The sequence below is a fragment of the Setaria italica genome, chromosome III (genome assembly GCF_000263155.2).
Source record: "Setaria italica strain Yugu1 chromosome III, Setaria_italica_v2.0, whole genome shotgun sequence".
Taxonomy (NCBI): domain Eukaryota; kingdom Viridiplantae; phylum Streptophyta; class Magnoliopsida; order Poales; family Poaceae; genus Setaria; species Setaria italica.
The window spans coordinates 47821639-47841352 of NC_028452.1; the positions used below are offsets into that span (position 1 = coordinate 47821639).

Here is a 19714-nt window from a genome sequence, read left to right on the forward strand (position 1 = left end):
CTGGGCCGCGGTGTGTGCTGGTCCGGCTGGACCAATTTGGGCTGGGCTGCTTGCTGGTCCGGGTCAACCAGTTTGGCTGGGCCAACTGAAACTAGACGGCCACAAGAAGATGCGATTTTTTTTTTATTTTTAGCATTTTGTAAAAATATACGTCCTAATAAAAAAATTGTAAATACATATACACGTGTAGTCATTTGAAACGGCTATAGCCTACTGAACGGTGGAATTTTCATTCTCTGAGTAGCACATTTTTAAAAAATCATAACTTTTTTATATGAATTTGGATGGAGATAAAATTTACATGAAAATTGTAGATCTTGACGAGATTTACAACTCTGTAGTTCAAACTTTTTTTTTCTGAACATTGTATCGATTATTTAAGTACCAAGATGATTTCGAATGAAAAATATTTGAACTACAAAGTTGTAAATCTGGTCAAGATCTTCATTAAATTTTATCTCCATCCGAGTTCATATGAAAAAGTTATGATTTTTTGAAGATATGCTGCTCAGAGAAGGGAAATTCCACCTGTTAAGGTTGCTACGGTGCACATTCCGCCGTTTTAGTTGGCTATAGCCGTTTCAAACGGCTGTATACGTATAGATTTGCAATTTTTTTATTATGACATATAATAAATAGAAAAAAATTCAGAAGATGCCGCCGAGGCGAGAGTCATAGTAAAAACGAAATTTCAAAAAAAAAATCTTCAGCAAATAAATCTGTTGGATAATATTCAAGGAGCGTGGTTAATGATCTTTTTTAAAAAACTATTCTGCTGCGGGGGGTTAAAATGTGATTCTGTAAAAGGGAACTGCAGAACTGAGCAAAGACACAGTTCCTCATTGCTTCATCTTATGTGTCCGCTGTGACGAGAAACAACTACAGAATTTCCTTATCCGAAGACTTACATGTATTATTTGCAATCAAGTACCCAACATGTTTCCCTCCTTTGGTATGTATATGTATAATTCAAAGTTTCAAACCAAAATCCGCCAATGTGCAGCATCCTCGCAAGTCGAAGAATGGGCCCCTCCTTTACTTCCGCTGCTTCAATAGGGGAAAGACCCTGTCAGCTTAATATGATCGAGGGTTCTTCTCAAACCGTAGCGCTCGACAGCCGGATAGCCAGCTCTGAACCCATCTCCATACGCCTCCGAAGAATCCGTCTCGATCTGGTTCTTGATGAATGCCCCGAGCTTCTTCTCGAATTCGGTCTTTGCGCCCTTCTTGGAAGAGGTAGGAGCTGAAGATGACGAAGACGACGACGATGCTGCTGAGCTGGATGCGACGTTGCTACTAGAACCAGCGATGATTTCTGACTCTAGCCACAGGTGGGACAGAACTTGGCAGATGCCCTCTTCAACCGCCATACTAAGATTTCGGAATCCTATAGAAAGAAAATCATGTCAGCAATAGGAGTAGCAATGGTCCTTTTTTATGGAAGCAATACGAGTGCACAAAGTGATGATAGCAATCAATTGTCCTATCAAAAGAGAATAAAGGTAGTACATGTGAAGCCTAAAAAACTATTAGCATAAAGTTACCTTTCAGACGAAGATATGCATGCATCATCTCGTGGGCTAGAATGGAACCAGTTTGTAATCTGCGTAGCCATTTTATTAATGAGAAGTAAGAAGATCTATGTAGCTATATGCTTCAAACATAAGAACATCATAACTTCATGGTCCACTAAAGGTTCACAATGGGACTGGCGGAAGGCTTGATTTGATGGATGGCCTAAATAAAACAACAGAGGAAAAAAAAAGTTAAAACAATTTACCTTGGTAGACCATATAATATAAGGATTGCAGTCACTTCACACCGCCGAGACAGCTTGTATGGTCCTGTAATCATATCTAGGATTCTGTTTCCTGGCCCGATCTGTGGTCTTTTTAGGATCTGGGAGAATAGCATCAGTCAGTAGATGCAGATATTAAAGTTTACCTGTGCCAGTGGTCAGATGAACAGAGTAATGCACCAATATTTAAAGAACTCACCGTTCTGACAATTTGCTCTTCAGAAAGACATAGACCTCTGGTTTCGGGTAGGTGGTGCCCCTTAAACAAAGCAAAATAAAATTACATAAGTTTGGGAGTATGTGAAGTATTGTGCACACCGCATAACCATTTCATATCACTTACATTTTTCTCAGCCTCCAATGCTTCATTCAGAGCCTGTCTCTCAACCAAAAGTAATGGAATTTGCTGTTCTACTTTCATGTTCAATCCTTCAAAAAATTCTTGAATATCCATGTAAAGGTGTTGACATTCTGGAGTATCCATTATCGAAGAATTTAGGCATTCCAAGCAGAGTTTCCTCCCATCATCTAATGTTATGTACTTGATCTCCCTAGGCTGATTCCAAGTAAATAAGTGGCATTTTTCAAATGTTAGTGAAAAGTGAAAACTGAACGGCTTCCACCCAGGAACCGACCAGGGCAACTGTTCTCATTGACAGATATAAAACACCGCACTGACCTCCATTCGTTCACAACTGCAGCACCTAGGAGTGCCATCATCTTCATGGGAAGGACAGTACTTCTGCATCCAGAAAGGATGTGCTCGGTATTCGATGAGGCCATCTCTATTCGTTGGAATCTAGGGAAGTAAAACATAATAACCAGTTATATAGACAGATCAAAAATATAATTCTAACTAATACCTTCATGCTTATCCATACAATTGAATTGTGTACACTTACAAAGTTGTCACAAACATCACATTTTGGATGAAAAAACTCTTTGTAGCAGGATCTGTGGTACGGCTGATCATCATGCATAGCAAACTGCACAAAATCACTATCATCAATCAGTTGATCTAATTTTTTTTAGCTAAAATCAGTTGATCTAATTGAAGAACACTAGTAAATGGAAACATTACTACTCCCTTATACCTCATACTCGGATATGGGCTTGTTGCAAGCAAAACATCTGAAGCAGTCGGGATGCCAAACTGAACCCATACAACTAAGGAAACGGCCATGGCCAATTGGGTTATGGCATCCAGCACAGGTCCTACACAAATAAAAGGATTTCTGGTCAAGTCAGTGCTAAAATGCTAATAGACAAACGGAACAGACCAAGAAATTTACAGCTGCACACGATGACTTAATTACACATGCCCTGGTAGCATATGTGTTTGCCTCTATATGTATTTATCATCCAATTAACAGTTGAATTTCATATCAGCCTGGGGGGGAGGGAACTCTACCTTGAAAGAACACATTTACTTTAAGTGCAAAAAAATGGAAAACTCTCATATTTATTTTGTGTACAATGTGCTCATGGATTTTGGTAAAATCACTGCCTTTGTCCAACTACCTATATGTCTACAGGGAGGGTAGCATGAGAAGACCATAATGTTTAGACCATTTTTCTAATAGAGAAATGAAACGGAAAGAGACTTTTATGACTTCTTACAACTAAAATACCAAATAAACCAGTGGAAGAAATAGGCACCTGAATCCACTTCCTGGGTAAACATGTGGAGGTGGCTCCTTTGCTGGAACATACTGTTGAGGAGGAACATCCTCAATAGGAACATTCCGTCGAGGAGGCACATTCTCAACAGGAACATTCTGTCGAGGAGGAGACTCGGCATTCAGGCTCTCCTGCAGCGCTCTTGCAAGTTGTTCGTCTTCCTCCAAATCATAGTGAGTATCTACGTCAAAATCAAGCAAATGGTGTATCATAGATCAGTTTCATTTCCAAAGCCATTGTTCCAAAGGATTTATGTAGGGAGTAAGGTAGTCAATAATGATAAAATAAACAAAGAAGTAGGAGGATATGAATAGTCAGGCCAGCACTAACCAATAGCTGCTTTTCCCTTATTTTGATCTTCCTCTGCTAGCGATAATGCAATAGCACGATCTATATCCTCATTATCACTGTCACCATAAGTATCCTACAGTAATGGGCACAAGCGACATTTGAATGACATTTCTTATGTCTCGGGAACATTCATTCTATAGAACATGAATAATCACATTAAAGGTTTGCCTAAAACTTTTTTTAGGCATAGGTTATATGAACAAGAAATGACTAGCAACAGTAGAAACTAGAAAGGATAAAGGAATGCACATGGCAGATTTGTTTAACAGCAAAGCACATGCGTAGAGGCTTACTCTGTTGTAATCAGATGAATGGCCTTCATGCCAGTCTCCATCATAGTGACCCCTTGAAACTCTATTGTTTACTGAACCCTTGAAAATTTTATTTAACCAACTCATGATCTCGACCTTATGTGATGATCAGATTTCCTTTAGCCTGCAGCAAAGAACAGAACGGATTCAGAAGAACTCAGAGAAACCACTGAGTTACAACTACAAATGGAAAATATGTTTTCTGGACAACCACAAATGGAAAGGGTCTCATTCATCAGTGAGCATCTTTTCTGTATTAGTAGCAAAAGGCATAGCATGACTGGAAAAGCAGGGAATTGCTAATCCCATACCTTAGGGAGAGTGGAAGGATGAAAGCGCCAAAAAGTTACGAACCCAGTATGTTCTCAACAATTCAAACCTGTGCCAAAACAGAAACCAATTAGTACAGTAAAGGAAAACGATAGTGAAGCTGAAGGGAGCAAATTAATTGATCTCACACTAAGAGAATGAAGAATCACGGACATCGATCCTTGAGCTTGCGATTAATTACGAATTCAATCAACAAAGGGACTCACAGTTTTATCAAAACCTGCTAAGATAACCGGCGATCATCCTTTCCCCCCCAATCCCCTGCGAGTAAACAGTATCAGACCACTAAGCCCAATCCAAACACAATATCAAAACCTTCACATCAACAAAGCTTCTCACCTCGAAGTAACCCGGGACTCCCAAGAAGAGAGGCTCAAGCTCCGCAATCGCTGGGCCACAAACCAAGAAGGCGCGGATGAGCCGCTTGAGTGTGAGCCAGCGAGCGACAGGCTAACCGCCGGTCGCAGAAATAAAGCCCGTTTTTTTCCCCTCCCCTTTTCCTTGATCCAAGAACAAGGAACGCCCACCCCCACCCGCCCCGCCCGCAGGATAAAGAAAGAGGAGACGGGAAAGCCAGCGAGGGCGCGGGCGACAAGTAGGTGCGCGGCCAGATTCCGGAGGGGGGTGGGAAGAGGACAAGGGGCGGGGAAGGAGGGAGGCGGAAGCGAAAGGAAGGAGCCGAGGCGTGACATGGACGGCAGGGCGGGAGGCGGAGTAGTGGAGACAGCAGCAGCCGGGTCAGAAAAGCTAAGCGAGGGGGGAGGGGAGGGGAGGGGAGGTGACGTGACGCCCGCCTCTTCCTGGCACAGCGACGTCTCCCTCGCGCGCGAGGCGGGGTGTGGAGGAGGAGGCGGGGTGATGCATGGCCACATGGCCGCGCGCCGCGCGGCGTGGCGTCGCATTTCGTCGAACGCCTTGCGGGCGTCGGGTCACGCGGAGGCGGAGACGTAGAACTTGGATCCTCGGGATGGCGCGCGGTAAACTGCCTTGACTGAATGGAGAATTTGGAGTGGCGGGGGTCTCAGTGAGTTGACTATTCAACGTATTTTTCGGACGCTTACGAGTTTTGAAATTTCTATCGACTCCCCCCTTTTTATGTCATTTCAACTTTTTTTAATATATATCTTGATGCATAATAATATCTATAAATTTAGAAAAGTTAAAATAACTTATAATTTAGAACGGAGTGGGTACTTCAAAAGTCATACTGTTATTCACCCAATTTCCAAAAAATGGAGCGAGATCGTGAACTTATATCTTCACTCAATTTTTAAAAATTTGAGATCTCAACGTTTAGTTTTTTTCTTTTTGGAATCGATCTCAATAGTCTGTCGGGAACTTCACTATTGACGGAATTGAAGGTCATCAATTAGCCACTTCACTATTCAAAGCTTCGAATAGTTTTGGACAAGAGAAAAAAAAGGTTATGTATGCAACAAGTTAAGCATATGAAAAAAAAAATAATTTACACGTATGAGCTAATCGGAATAACTCGAGCATGTGACATGCTGCGCGGCTATCACGTATTAGAACATCCAGTGTTCTTCATCTTTCGTGCTTGCACTCCGTAGAGCACTCCAACTAAACCATCGCCACGACGCCACTTGGTACGGTACCTACCCGTATAGAATAAGATACGAGAGAGCAATGTAACGTAGGTTACATGTCCTAATGTCTATGCAACTATAAACAAAAGTTGTGCACTAGCTATAGCATTGCATGTGTCATAGCTACTATACAATGTCCTATTTTTTTTTCCCTACCCACATGGCACGTTGGTTAAGTTGCAGAATGTTATATTTTGACCTCGCAAGATGGGTCGTAGGTCATGCAAGTCAAGCAACAACTTTGCTGGGTCGTCTACGCGGCACACCATGTGGCCAGCAGTTGCTTCTGCCCGTGTGCATGTTAGCCTGTTAGGTACAAGGTCCACGAGAACACACATACTCGAAATTCATGCCATTTTGACTCCCACCACATCATGCCATAACAAATTCGGCAGAAATTTAGCAACAGCTTTCTGCAGAGAGATCAGTTTCTGAAGTGAGAGAGGCGTCAAAAACTGCAGCAAGGGACAGTGTCCATATGTTATGACGTGGATTATTTGACATGCATGTATCGTATGATTTGGGGGACTCTCATCAGTAATTAGCCACTGTACACTTCAACTCATCATGATCCATAGTGTAATCCAGATGTCCAATCACAGCACATAAAATACTATACGCATGAAGTCATCGGTCATCGACACTAATCAAAGCCGTTTGGTGGAAGATGGCAGCTAGCCATGCCGTCGTCGCCAAATGCCATCCCTCTTGTTGCATTTTTTTTCTTTCCCGTGTCATCTCCGATGAGGCGCATGCATATCATTCTCCACTAATGGCACGACACAAAGATCATTTTGTTCCTCGCTGAAGCTGACGTGTCGCCAGCCACTTTCTTCCTCCTAATCACGACAGCTCTATTATGATATTATCCAGTGCAGAACCAAGACAGAGGGATGAACCAAACCATGGGCCCACAGGAGAAGGTTCTTTTGAGACACGACCAAGCTCAGGAAAGCTCCTTATCAAAAAAAAAAAAAAGGAAAGGGAAATGGCAGGGCCCAAGAGCAAGCTATGATAAAAAAGGCCCATCCGGATGCCAGCCCATCAAAAGGAAAGGCCCGCAAATCGCCTCCCCTTGTCGGGCGCGGCGGCGCAAAGCAAAACCATCCGTTCTCCGGCGGTCCGGCCGCCGCTGAACAGGGGCGGGGATGGAGGAGAAAGCGAGGCAGCTCGTCGCCCGCCTCGCCGCCACCCCGGACTCCGCCGTCCGGGACCTCCCCTTCATCCACCGCGCCGTCACCCTGCCCCTTCTCTCCGCCGCGTCCGCCGCCCTCCGCGCGTCACTGCTCCTCTCGCGGCTCCGCCCGCGCCGCGCCCTGCCCGTGCCCGTCGTCAGCGTTGGCAACCTCACCTGGGGCGGCAATGGCAAGACGCCCATGGTCGACTTCTTGGCCCGCAGCTTCCACCGCCTCGGCATCTCGCCGCTCCTCCTGACAAGGGTCAGCTCCTGCTCTCGTCATTCTCGTCACTCTTTCCTTCAAAACTAGGCTACATTGCGCTTGTGGTGATGAGCAATGCTAACATTTGGTGTCGCAGGGCTATGCGGGCGGCGATGAGCCGAAGATGCTTCGAAGGCGCCTCTCCGACACTTCGGCCAAGATTGGGGTCGGTGCAAATAGAGCAGCCGTGGCTTCTTCCATGCTGCAAAAATATGGCTACATCCATCATTCTGAAACCTTCCATGCTGACAAGAAGCTTTCAGCAATTAGCAAACTGGAATCCAGTAAAATTGGAGTAGCCATGTTAGATGACGGTATGCAGGTATATATCATGAAATTGGCCTCTTGTTTTCAGATAAATCTGTTTGGCAACATAATATAAGGATGAAGAATCCTTATGGTAGTTTACTTACATGCTCTTTTGGTACATCCCTTCCTTTTAGGCAGCATTGGAGCTTGCTCCGAGATGTTGAGATTGTGATGGTTAATGGATTGGCTCCATGGGGAAACACTCATTTCATTCCTCGAGGACCCATGAGAGAACCTTTGAGTGCACTTGGTCGAGCTGATATTGTGGTCATTCATAATGCTGACCTGGTATGTGTTGATGGAGAAACTGTCGTCTCAATCTCTGGGATTATAGAACCGTGTTTTTTACAGCTTACTTTTATACATTACCCAAAATCCCAAATGCATAAGACTTTGCTGTTGAAGTGTAGTTGACCGTGGCCAGAGATTTGAGGGGCTCTCTATCATTGAAACTTAAATTCTGTACGAAAAATAACGATTACCTCGAAGGATGATGAAGCTAAAGTAGTTCGAGAGATAAGAAACTAAAGAAACAAGAAGGCCAATTTTCGTCTTTTTCCTGCCTTTACCCGTTTGAACTTGAACCAATATACACTGTAACTATTACCTTTCATTTGAGCCTTTTCTTTTCCTGCCAATTAATATCACTGTCATTATTGCTTTCCTGAAGAATAAGTACTTGGATTGTCTCTGAATTACCATTTACTACTTAATAGGCTTCTCAAGTGCAACTTAAAGCAGTTAGGTCTACAATAGAGGATAATGCAGCAACATGCTCAGTGTTCTATAGCAGATTGGCTCCATCACATATTTTTGAAGTTAAGCAACCATCACGGAGACTTCCTCTTAATGTGTTGAATGATAAGATCGTGCTATGTGTTTCTGCAATTGGCTGCCCCAATGCTTTCATTCATACAGTCAAAGAGGTACACTTCTTTGCCTTACTTTTACCCTTTTTTTTCCCACTTGTGTAGAACCCCTTATTTTGGCTTTACATATTTTCTATTGTTATCCTATATATGGTGTGAATACAATATACGATATACACTTTTAACAACATGCTATTCTTAGCAAGGGTTGAAGGTGTGAATGTCCAGCTTTATCATAAATTCGTTATGGCCTGCACTAGTTATGACACTTTTACCTATTTCCTTGATAAATCAGAAGCATTTGATCCTTCTGTACTAAATACTAATCATGAACTGTAATAATTTATTGGAACATTCCATCCAATGCTGAATTGCAATATCTATCCTTGCTGCTGCAGATGGGTCCACTCAAAATTGATAGGTTGGATTTCAGTGATCACCATTTCTTCAATGCGCATGTAAGTACAGTAATCTCTTCCTTTCTCCCGACTGCTGAATAAAATATTCTGCACAAACAAATGAAGATGCCTACTTTCAGAATGAGTCTTGAATTGAAACACACACTGATGTATAGTCCAGCAGACCAGCATGTATATGTGCCCTATCCTACTTATTTGACTGCAAAATATATGAACCACTTCTTACAATAATGCATCAATCTACTCCTGTTCTCTGCTAAAGCAACAGAATAGTCACAGCTTTCTGTGATTGTGTATTTTACTAGTGATGGCTATTGTGATGGTTGACTTTCTCTTGTTATTTTACCTACAATAGGACCTAGAGATAATCCAAGAAACAGTGAGGAGTCTCATGGATCAGCATGGCAAAGATACCATTATCTTAGTTACCGAGAAGGTTGCGAATCATCACTATCTAATCTAATATTTTGTGAGCATCCATTGTCTTTTCTTCTAACCAATCCTTAGTTTTGGCATGCAGGATTATGACCGTGATCCGGAAGTCCTTACGACATTGGATGCAAAGGTTTGGGTGCTGTCTTCTTCTTTGCAGATTATGCCTCACAAGGAACAAGGGGAAGATGAATTTATGAGGAAAGTAAAGGAAATTATGGTGGTTACTGGGCGTGCAAAGTCGCATGTAGTGGACTGCGCCACAAGTTGATTTCGGTGTAGTTAGATATAGTTGTAGCTGAAAACATCTGTTATCAAAACAGTTTTGCCAGTAAGACATGAACCTTGGTACGCAGGATATAGTTTTTTCTTATACTTGAGGCACTGTGCTGAATTCTTGAGTTTACAATCAGGCCCATGACACTTTGTACTGAACTCTTTGTAATAGTACGTTACGGATGTACCCGTAGCACGGACGTTACGGATGGACCACATATTCTATCTTTTTGAGAGAGTGATCTTTGGATAGAAAAGCTATTTTTTATTCGACAGCAGGTGATATTGTATGAAGAAAAAAACTGTGGGGTTTATCAAATATTTTGCCAGTTGAACTGTCTTCCCGGGCTAAGAAATTTTGGAGCTGGGATGTTTGGCTGGATTTTTTGGTGGAGTTCTGGAGTGGAGCCATGCCAAATAGGTACTCCAAAAAAATGAACAAGAGCTAAAAAAAACTTCATGAAGTTAGATTGCTTGGTAAATTTGCGAAGTTGGGATGTTTTGCTTGCTCCACCCAACTCTGGACTGGCGTTTGGAGTTGGAACCATGCCAGGTGTGCAAAAGCACTGAAGCAAGCAAGCGGTGTAGGATATTGTTGCTCCGAATTGCACTGTTCCAGATGGACGTCAGCTTCTTCACAACACATGATCTACTCCAGTAAGGGCCTGTTTGGCATGGCTCCACTCTAAAACTTCAGCAACTCCACCAAAAAAATCCAGCCAAACATCCCAGCTCCAAAACTTCATGGAATTGCCAACTCCATGGAGCTGTAGTGCAAATGATCTGGAGTTTTGGAGCACCTCTTTCACAGCTCCAAAATCACCTCTTTTGAACCTCCTCGTGGAGTTGGTGGGTAATTACCCACCAATGCCACTGGTTACCTAGAAAACGTTTCGATTCTATTCCTCCCGAGCCCCCCACCTGCGCCTCAATCCCCACCCGCACCTCATTCCCCCGCGTCTTCTGGCACACAAGCCCCACCGACCGCCTAGGCCCTCCTGGCCGCGTGAGCTCCCCCATGGGCTCCGTCGAGGAGAGTGACGAGGAGGTCGGTGCAGAGGAGGAGGCTGACATGGGGAGAGGGAGGAGCAGCCATCAGGGTGGGCGCGTAGGATGGTCGGGGCGAGTTCGAGTTGTTGTTGCGCCATGGATCGGAAAAACTTCGATTATGGCCGTCCTTGATATCGATCTGTGAAGATGGGTGCTCAAATGAGTTCGTCTTGAAGCAAGGAAGCTTCGACTCTAAGGGATTGAGTTAGGACTAACCACGGACGAAGACAGCAGCAAGCGTTACGAGCTCTCGTGGAGGTAGGTGACTGGATGTGCGGCCGGCCAGCGTGGCGAGCACGAGGACGTGTGCGGTGAGGAACGACAGGCAGGCGCGCGGAAGTAGGAGCACGGAGGCGCATGGCGTAGATGGCCCTGCTACACGCACACGTCGAAGGAGACGAGCACAAATGACGCCACGACGGCGAGCGTCCCAAAGAAGAAGATAATGTGTGATCGAATGACAAGTGGGGTCATGGGTTGGGGTAAAAGTGACAATCCATCCAAAAAGACCCTTCTTTTGGAGCTGGAGCCACCCATCTAGCCAAGCATCCATTTTAGTTCTGGAATTCTGGAGTGGAGCTGGCTCCACCTAGAGTTTTGGAGTGGAGCAGCTCCACCCAGAGTTGGAGCCATGCCAAACAGGGTCTAAAATGAAAACCTCATGCACATTTACGATTGTGTTTGGAACCCAGGAACGCTTGCTCTCTCTCACTCTCATGACGATGACACAAGGAGGAGGATGAACTGTGATTTTTGCTGGCGACGAACGCCGCGACAACGAACTCACCTGTATGATGTATCTTGGCAACTTTGTTTCTCTGGACTCGGCATCAAACAAAGAGGAGCACGGGGCTACATATAGACCGGGAACGTCACAGAGCTAACCTCCACGTCCGACTTTCTCGCCATGATCCGCATGACCTGCTCAACATCGTCGTGAGCCACCGGGCTTCCTCCATGCAAATCGGCACTACGCACACCTACGCCTCCTAACCGCGTAACAAACTCAAACTTGATGCTGCAGCTATCCTGCACACACACGTACACGTACACGTGCACATACGCCCGACCAACTCAGCTGCCTCTCGTCATGAGCCAAAACTCCTCCGCAAGACTTGGGCAAGGATCAAGTTCGACTCGTGCTTATGGACTTATGATGCTGCTAGACTGTACCCAACAACTAAAACAAACTCACGCACACACGTGCTAGATACACACGCTATGACCAGGACGCACCATGGTCAAGGTTATTTCCAACAATCTCCCCCTAAGCTTGACATGGCGAGCTCCGACATCACAGCAACGCCGGCTCGTTGTTGGCATCGGCGAGTAGCGCCCTCTCCCTCCTCGACTTGGGGCAGTCCCTCGCGATGTGGCTGCACTCGCCACAACTGAAGCATCTTCCTCGGCGACGCCTGCTAGCGCCTGAGCTTGTGCTGCTCGTGTCGTCGTCATGGCCGCCACTACGGCCAGTGCTCTTCTCGCCGTACCGCACATCACTACTTTGACAATGCTGCAATCTAAGATTGGGAACTGGCCTGCTGGCTGGTTGGCACGAGAGAACAGCAAGTGCAGGTTGGGATTTTTCAGATCAAAGGCTCCAAGGAAAGCGACGGGCTTTCTTTTTCACGCCCTGGCTCTCCCTTTTCGGCCTCCTTTTCTTGTTCTTGATAAGAGGGAAAAGAAAGGCTCTTCTACTTTTTCTGAAAAAAAAAGAAAAAAATAGGGGCTTCATATGTCTCACAGACACACTCACTTGGCAGCTCATCCAGAAAAGAAGTGCATCATTGTAGCCGGCAAATTTGCAGAATGTTCGGATAGTTGAAGCATGAAGGTGTCGTTTGTTCATAAACTTGACCTCTGCACATCCTGGAAGGATTCACAAATAGGAGATGTTATCAAATATATATTATCGACTGGTTATAAAAAACAAAACTCTTTATTCATATGGTAGATCCTTTATTGTGCAGCATCCGTTTATCAACTTCTATGTATAAAATATAGGTACATTGCTTGGCATCAATCCATTGTCGTCTAGTCCGGTTAGGATACCTGGCTTTCACCCAGGCGACCCGGGTTCAAATCCCGGCAATGGAAAGATCCTTTTGAACTTTTTCCTAGTTTTTTTTGTTTCCTGTCGCAAGTGTAGACCCTGGTTTGGATCCCGAATATATTTTTTTCTACATTTTTTCCGTTTCCTATCGCCTGCAACTATCAAAGATTACAAGTCGTGGTTTTGGTCATTGTCCATCGATATATTATCTCAATGTACCCAATTCCTGCAAGATTAGTTTTGGAATGTACCATTGCAGGTTAATTGGCCTATTGGGATACCAGTTCATTGCAAGATTAGTTTTTCATGCATTTTAGGCTTGTGCGAGACGCTCTTCACTCAAGCAGCTGCGAGAGCTCATCAAAGTCATCGTAATCGTGATGTTGCACTCCTGATTCACCATTGTCAATCACCGCGAGCTCGTTGCCACGTGACAACCCTGTTCTCTCGTAGAACTCTTCCTTCTGAGCATCCCAGTCTTTGACGACCTCATCTATCTTGTCGCCCAACAGCTTGTCACTCTGAAGGATGTGCTTAGCATCTTCAATGTCGACGGTTTGGCTTGCCTCTGTCAAGGTGGAAGGTAAGGGCAAACAGGTCGCAGCAGGTTTAAACCAGTGCTCTTGTTAGTAAAGTTCCAAAATCGTACACACATATAGAAAATGTAAGGCACAGCCAAAAAGGGGCAAGCACCTGCAAGGGCTAATTCCTTGGCTTCAGCATACTCCTTTGACAATTTCTTGATGCTATCAAGCTCGAACTCCGCACCCTAGAGGCATATGGATATGACAGTAATTGAAGTGCATTTGCATAATGTTTCTATCAAAAAAGGACTGGCAGGCAACCTTTTGTAGTTATGCTGATATATTTCCAACCCAAGTACCCAACAACACAGCCTAATAATACTTTAATGAGGCCTCAAAAGAAATAAGAGGAAGCACAGATCCAGCTTAATGAGATTGTATTTTCAAACATAAATCAGGAAGGATCATAGCATCACAGGGGTGCGCAAACCATGGAGTTATGTAACACCATGTTGCCATGATAGGACAGGGAGCTAAAAGCAGCAATCTATGTAGAACTAAAGATACTAGAACATACCAGGTCCAAGTGCATATAACTTTCTGCTTGGGTATTCGCAAACAACCTGCAACATAAAAGTACAGGGAAAAAATCAGCAAGTAACTATAATGTCTTGTTTGCACAAGAGGAAAATACGAGTAATAACCTGCAGCATAGAACAGCATGCAAGATTGTAGCTAGGTGGAGGAACTTGACAAATGCTCAAGCAATGTCACTAAGGTCAAAAATATGTCACTAATCTTATTTAGGTATCATAGGTGTAATTTACTTAAAACACTAATACTAATGATAAATCATACTAAAAGCTCATGTTGCTGTGTCAGAAATCTTATTTATTGGTGCAATTTACTCAAAATACAAATGCTAAATATCACACTGGCAAAAAATCACATACTTGTCACAGGCAAATTTGACCCGTTTATTCTGCATTGCAGTCAATTCCTCGACCTGCTTCTCCCCATTGTCACGAAGCAAATTCATGTAGCCAAACAAAAACATGCCTTTATCCAGCATCCTTTTGACAAGGGCCGGCACAAGATGCACTCCATTTTGCTTAGCCATAGAGATGAAATCCTTCAGTTGCCTGCACTCCTCTGTTTGAACAGAGGAAAAGTTTCAGTGTATTGATATTCAGTTTCAGAAGCACCAACTTATTGGCTCAAAAATATATGCCTTACCGAGAGACAAATAAATCTTGAACTGGGGCTTGTATGGCTGACACTCATAGAGACAGTAAAGGCAGTAAAGCCCAGCTAATCTTCGAGGTAGAGAACTTTCAGAAGTCAAATGACCTGAGTGCACAATTAAGTGTAAAGCAGTTCAGAGGTGACCACAAAAAGGATTATTAGCAAGCATGAGTTCATTCCAGAAATTTGCGCTTCCAGGAAGCCAACACCCACCGATACAATGCAGAAAGAGGGACTGCATGAAGAGACAAGAGTTTGCCTTAGGTCTGCCTTCATAGATATAAGAAAATTTCTTCTCCTTCCAAACTCGCTTGAAATCAGCAAGTGTCGTGCTGTTTTCCTACCAATCAGGAACCCACAAATGTTACTCATCCAAGTTAATATGTACATAACACGCATAAAATTTTTGACAAAATTTACCTTGCCATAATCAGCTACTAGCTCATCTATATCCAGCTTGAATGGAGCCATATCCATATTTGCAGGGATGGCCCGAAAACTGTATGCGAAAATAATTGGTCACTTGATTGGTGATAAAGAAAAACAATGAAGCAATGTCAGCTAGCAGTGCGTAATAGAGGTGTAAAGCGATTTCGGCGACAAGCCGACCACTGATATATCTGAACTCGGATATTTGCAAAGGCACCCATCCAATTAACCCAACCTAAGAAGACCATGGTGACAACACACTGCAAAATCCTTGCGTAGACTTAACCAAACGGGGAAATACTTGTTCATTGTTTGAGGAAAGATTATTATAGGGATAATTCCCGAACAATCGCAACGGAAGAGCTGGAGGGGGCCGAACGCCGGCGAAACTTACGGCGTATAACCGACGGGGACCGGGGGCTAGCAGCAGACGACAGTAGCCGCAGAAGCCCGCGGCGCGGAGGCGAGACAAATACAAGCGGTGCAGCAGGGGCCGCAGGAGTGTCTTTCCCGGCGGCTCCGCCCTCTCCTCGGAAGGCGGGAGGCAACGGCGGCGGGAGGCGGGAGGCGGGCGGCGCGCGGGCGTCGGGGAGCGGACGACGGGGGAAAGATGTTTTATTTTTTATCACCAGAGGTAATGTCCCCTGTGGGCTGTGGCTTTTCAATGTAGATAGGCCGTTGGGCCGCAAATTAGAAGGCCTTTCAAGTCGCTCAGCCCATTCTCAATGCAAGGTTTCTTTTTAATGTTTATAAGAGCGCCACATAAGGAAGAATACATTCTCAATGCAAGGTTTCATTTTTATTTCCAAGAGCGCTATATAAGCAAGAATACATTTAGTTCATGGATGAAATAGCTCACACTTTATACTTTGTTGTTTCCAATGTTACATGCAAGACGCAAAGATCTTGTCTCACCTTATAAATAATCTGTCATATCATCAAAATTGACTACATAGTAGCCCATTAATTGTCTATGAAATTAGCACCGAGAATGGCCTAACAGGTTAATACCCACCTAGGGGCGGAGCACGGCAACAGGCCTGTGCCAGCACCCAAGGCCCATAGGGCCTACCGAACTAACCTGTCTAACATGCCAGATGGGCACATGCCTGACACAAACAACACTAGTGGAGACACGCTCTCGAACAAAATGAAGATCAATCTTTAGTGCGCTGGTGTTGGACCAGGTTGGAGAACATATAGATAGCGCTGATGTTGTCACAGTAGACCAAGGAGGCGCGCCGAGGAGGAGCATGAAGCTCAACCAGAAGCTAGCGCAACCATGCAGCTTCAACGATACCTTTAGCAACGACGCGATACTTAGCTTCAGCACTAGACCGGGATACAGTATTATGACGCTTCGAAGACCAGGACACCAGATTGTTGCCAAGGAAAACCGCATAGCCTAAAGTGGACTTCCGGGTCTCAGGGCAGCCTACCCAGTCAGCGTCGAAGTACACAATCAACTTAGCACTGGATGACGGGCGCAGCAGCAAGCCAAGATCCGGAGTTCCCTAAATGTACCGAAGAATCTGCTTCAGGGTAGCCACATGAGGTTCGCGTGGGTCATGCATGAACAAGCAAACCTACCAAACCGCGTAGGCGATGTCGGGCCTAGTGAAAGTCAGATACTACAAGGCACCAATGATGCTGCGAAAACCAGAGGCATCCTTCACGGGTGGACCATCAGCCACCAGCTTAGGAGTATTATCCACCGGAGTCGAGCAAGGTTTGTAATCCGTCATATCGACACGGTCCAAGATGTCAAGCATGTACTGTCGCTGGGAAAGAAGAAGACCACTGCCACTGCACTGAACGTGCATCCCCAAGAAGTGATGCAACTCCCCAAGGTCCTTCATGGAGAACTCTTGCTGCAGAGCTAGGTTGGTGCGCCTAAGGAGATCTGGGGAGGAGGCTGTAAGCACAATGTTATCAACATACAACAACAGGTATCAGGTCTATGCCACGGCTATAGACGAACAATGAAGTATCTGACTTAGCCTCCACGAAGGCAAGGGTCACCAGGTGTGCCGCAAATCGAATGTACCACGCATAAGGCGCCTGCTCGAGACCATACAAGGACCTGTTCAGCCGACATACAAAGTCAGGGTGAGTCGTATCTTCGAAACCAGCAGGTCGAGCACAGAAAACAGACTCTGACAAGGTGCTGTGAAGGAATGCGTTCTTCACATCGAGCTGATGGATACACCACCTGCGGGAGAGAGCCAGGGACAGAATGGTGAAGACTGTGGCAGGCTTCACAACCAGGCTAAAAGTCTTCACAAAATCAACACCTAGTCGTTGAGTGAAACCTTGAAGAACCCACCGGACCTTGTACTGTTCTAGCGAGCCATCAGATAGGAACTTGTGCTTGAAGATCCATTTGCCAGAGGCGCACGGTGGACGAGGGACCAAATCCCATGTGTGATTCTGCAGAAGGGCAACGTGTTCTTCCTCCATGGCAGCCCGCCAATTTAGATCAGCGAGAGCACTTTGGAAGGACTTCGAGACGGGCAACAACGTGGAAGCATGGTACAACACCAGAACGCATAAGCCGCGCTTGGCATGCGTCGTCATGGTGTGATGGTCCCGCACGGGGGGAACCGGCACAGCCCCTCAGGGTGGTGAGGGCGAAGCAGCGAGCACAATAGGGTGCGCTGGGGCCGCTGGAGCGCGGCGAGTGTAGTGGTGGCGTAGAGGTGCCACCAGAGGGCCAGCGGGTGGTGGCGTGGCCACCTCCGGGCCAGCCGTGGCCGGCAGGTGGCCGGCGGAGATCGCAGCAGGGCCAGCGGGTGGTGGTGTTGCCACATCCTAGCTAGCTGTGGTCGGCAGACAGCTGGCAGAGATGGCAGCAGGGGCCGATGTTGGGTATTTTAGTGATAGTGAATGAATCCACAAGCGCACGGATACCATTGTAGCTTTCACCTCAGAGTATTCCATGGGTATCTAATCCAAGGGAACGTGTGTGTATATCTACTGCTCTAGTATCCAAGGACAACCAACCAAAGGTAGGTGAAGGATAGAGAGGATTCCTATGGGTAGCACTAGATAAGTTAAAGGTCGATCTCTCAGTTAAGGCTACTCGCTTCAGGCACTGGCTTACCCTAAATTAGTTAGGTGCCTCCGGCTAACGACTCTACGCTATATCCGAACGTGGAGGATTACAAAGGACCAACAGGGCTGTCACCACCTGCGGCCTGCCTCTAGCAACCCGTGGGATATAAGGCAAATGAAGGATAACCTTTACCCTAGACACCACGTCTACGCTACCGATTACTACTGCAATCTAACTACATCTATCGACCCGTAGCAAACTACAGTACTCCGTATAAATACGAAGCGACAAACCCGCGAGTGAGAGAACTGATCTCACTTACAATTAAGTAATAATCCATAAAGGAATCATGAATACTTACTTACTTATAATGAAGGAAGATAGCATCCGCAAAGGTACATGGCTGGAGTGGAGTACTGAGGAACTCAACACTCCTCCAACCTACTCTCTCCCACTAGCCTAAGGGTGTGTTTGGTTGGGCTGTGGCTTTTGGAAAAGCTGCTGTGAGCTGTGGGCTGTGGAAAAGCAGCTGTGAGAAAGCAGCTGTGGGAAAAGCAGAAGACCGTTTGGTTAGAGGAGTTGTGAAACTGTAGGCTGTGTAAGAAATACCTGTAATGCCCCTAAAGGTCTGTGAGTGTGTTTATATGCAAATTGCTCGTAACAAAATAATGCGTTCACTAGTTCAATGTAAACCACTATTTTAGGAAGAAACAAAAAATAAATTTTATATGTTTTTCATCCATTAAAGTAATTGGTCCACATAAATAGAACTATATCCATCAAAAAGTTCTATACAAGGATGCCAGCCCTCAACATTACTCTCCTCCTCTCGCACTAACCAAAGCATCAGCTATCCTAGTGCGAATGGTATTCATGGTATCCTCATTCTCCACATCGTCACTATCATCTCCTTGTGTTTGTCTCATACCACATGTATGTTGTACCAAGTAATCCTCATCATCATCACATCTCTTGAACTCCTTATCACACAAATTGCTATCACGAATAAAATTATGCAATGCAAGACAAGCCATAATGATATGTTTCTGAGTACGAGGTGAGAAACTTGGCATGTCCTTCAAAATACGCCACTTCTGCTTTAAGACTCCAAAAGACCTTTCAATGACATTACGAAGAGATGAATGCAAAAAATTGAACATCTCGTACTTTCCTTGAGAAGGCCCCGAACGATGCTGAAATTCTGGTATATGGTATGTGCTTCCTTTGAAAGGCGCAAGATACCCAATTCGGTTTGGGTAACCTGAGTCCACGAGATAATACTTTCCTACAAAATCAAGTTAGTAAGGTACATAATAATACAAATATTGCTAATTTGCTGAAAGAATCATGTATACCTTTAGGAGGCACGGGAAATCAAGGAAAATTTGCCAATGCATGATTGAGGATACGTGTGTCATGTGCAGAACCCGGCCACCCGGCAACCGCAAAGGTGAACCTCATATCAAAGTCACAAATAGCAAGCACATTTTGAGATGTATATCCATGACGGCATGTGTGGTTAACCACTTCGTCCACT

The 19714-nt window shown here is 45.0% G+C and overlaps 3 protein-coding genes and 1 non-coding gene across 5 annotated transcripts; 2 read left to right on the top strand and 2 right to left on the bottom strand.

Annotated features, from left to right (window-relative positions):
* Positions 1 to 796: 796 nt before the first annotated feature.
* Positions 797 to 5145, bottom strand: LOC101755661 (protein DA1-related 1). 2 transcript variants are annotated; one of them, XM_004963015.4, is made up of 14 exons: positions 4810 to 5145; positions 4677 to 4731; positions 4452 to 4519; positions 4123 to 4264; positions 3809 to 3902; positions 3458 to 3659; positions 2893 to 3013; positions 2701 to 2784; positions 2478 to 2597; positions 2142 to 2354; positions 1998 to 2057; positions 1781 to 1899; positions 1545 to 1603; positions 797 to 1387 (listed from the first exon to the last, which is right to left on the bottom strand). In XM_004963015.4, the coding sequence occupies exons 4-14, from the start codon at positions 4225 to 4227 to the stop codon at positions 1050 to 1052; spliced, it is 1515 nt and encodes a 504-aa protein (XP_004963072.1). In that variant the 5' UTR covers positions 4228 to 4264; positions 4452 to 4519; positions 4677 to 4731; positions 4810 to 5145; the 3' UTR covers positions 797 to 1049. The 2 variants fall into 2 exon arrangements, with proteins under 2 accessions (XP_004963072.1, XP_022681153.1); XM_022825418.1 differs by having other exon boundaries at positions 4601 to 4731.
* Positions 5146 to 7142: 1997 nt separating this feature from the next.
* LOC101756600 (probable tetraacyldisaccharide 4'-kinase, mitochondrial) lies at positions 7143 to 10078 on the top strand. The gene is made up of 7 exons (XM_004963016.4): positions 7143 to 7516; positions 7614 to 7838; positions 7964 to 8113; positions 8542 to 8751; positions 9093 to 9152; positions 9469 to 9549; positions 9634 to 10078. Exons 1-7 carry the CDS (start codon positions 7226 to 7228, stop codon positions 9814 to 9816), a joined length of 1200 nt encoding a protein of 399 aa, XP_004963073.1. The 5' UTR covers positions 7143 to 7225; the 3' UTR covers positions 9817 to 10078.
* Positions 10079 to 12894: 2816 nt separating this feature from the next.
* On the top strand, positions 12895 to 12968 carry TRNAE-UUC. The gene has a single exon. It is a non-coding gene; the product is annotated as a tRNA-Glu (tRNA).
* Positions 12969 to 13027: 59 nt separating this feature from the next.
* On the bottom strand, positions 13028 to 15731 carry LOC101757270. The gene is made up of 8 exons (XM_004963018.3): positions 15517 to 15731; positions 15114 to 15192; positions 14907 to 15033; positions 14685 to 14798; positions 14402 to 14600; positions 14026 to 14071; positions 13618 to 13693; positions 13028 to 13492 (listed from the first exon to the last, which is right to left on the bottom strand). Exons 2-8 carry the CDS (start codon positions 15168 to 15170, stop codon positions 13260 to 13262), a joined length of 852 nt encoding a protein of 283 aa, XP_004963075.1. The 5' UTR covers positions 15171 to 15192; positions 15517 to 15731; the 3' UTR covers positions 13028 to 13259.
* Positions 15732 to 19714: the final 3983 nt, after the last annotated feature.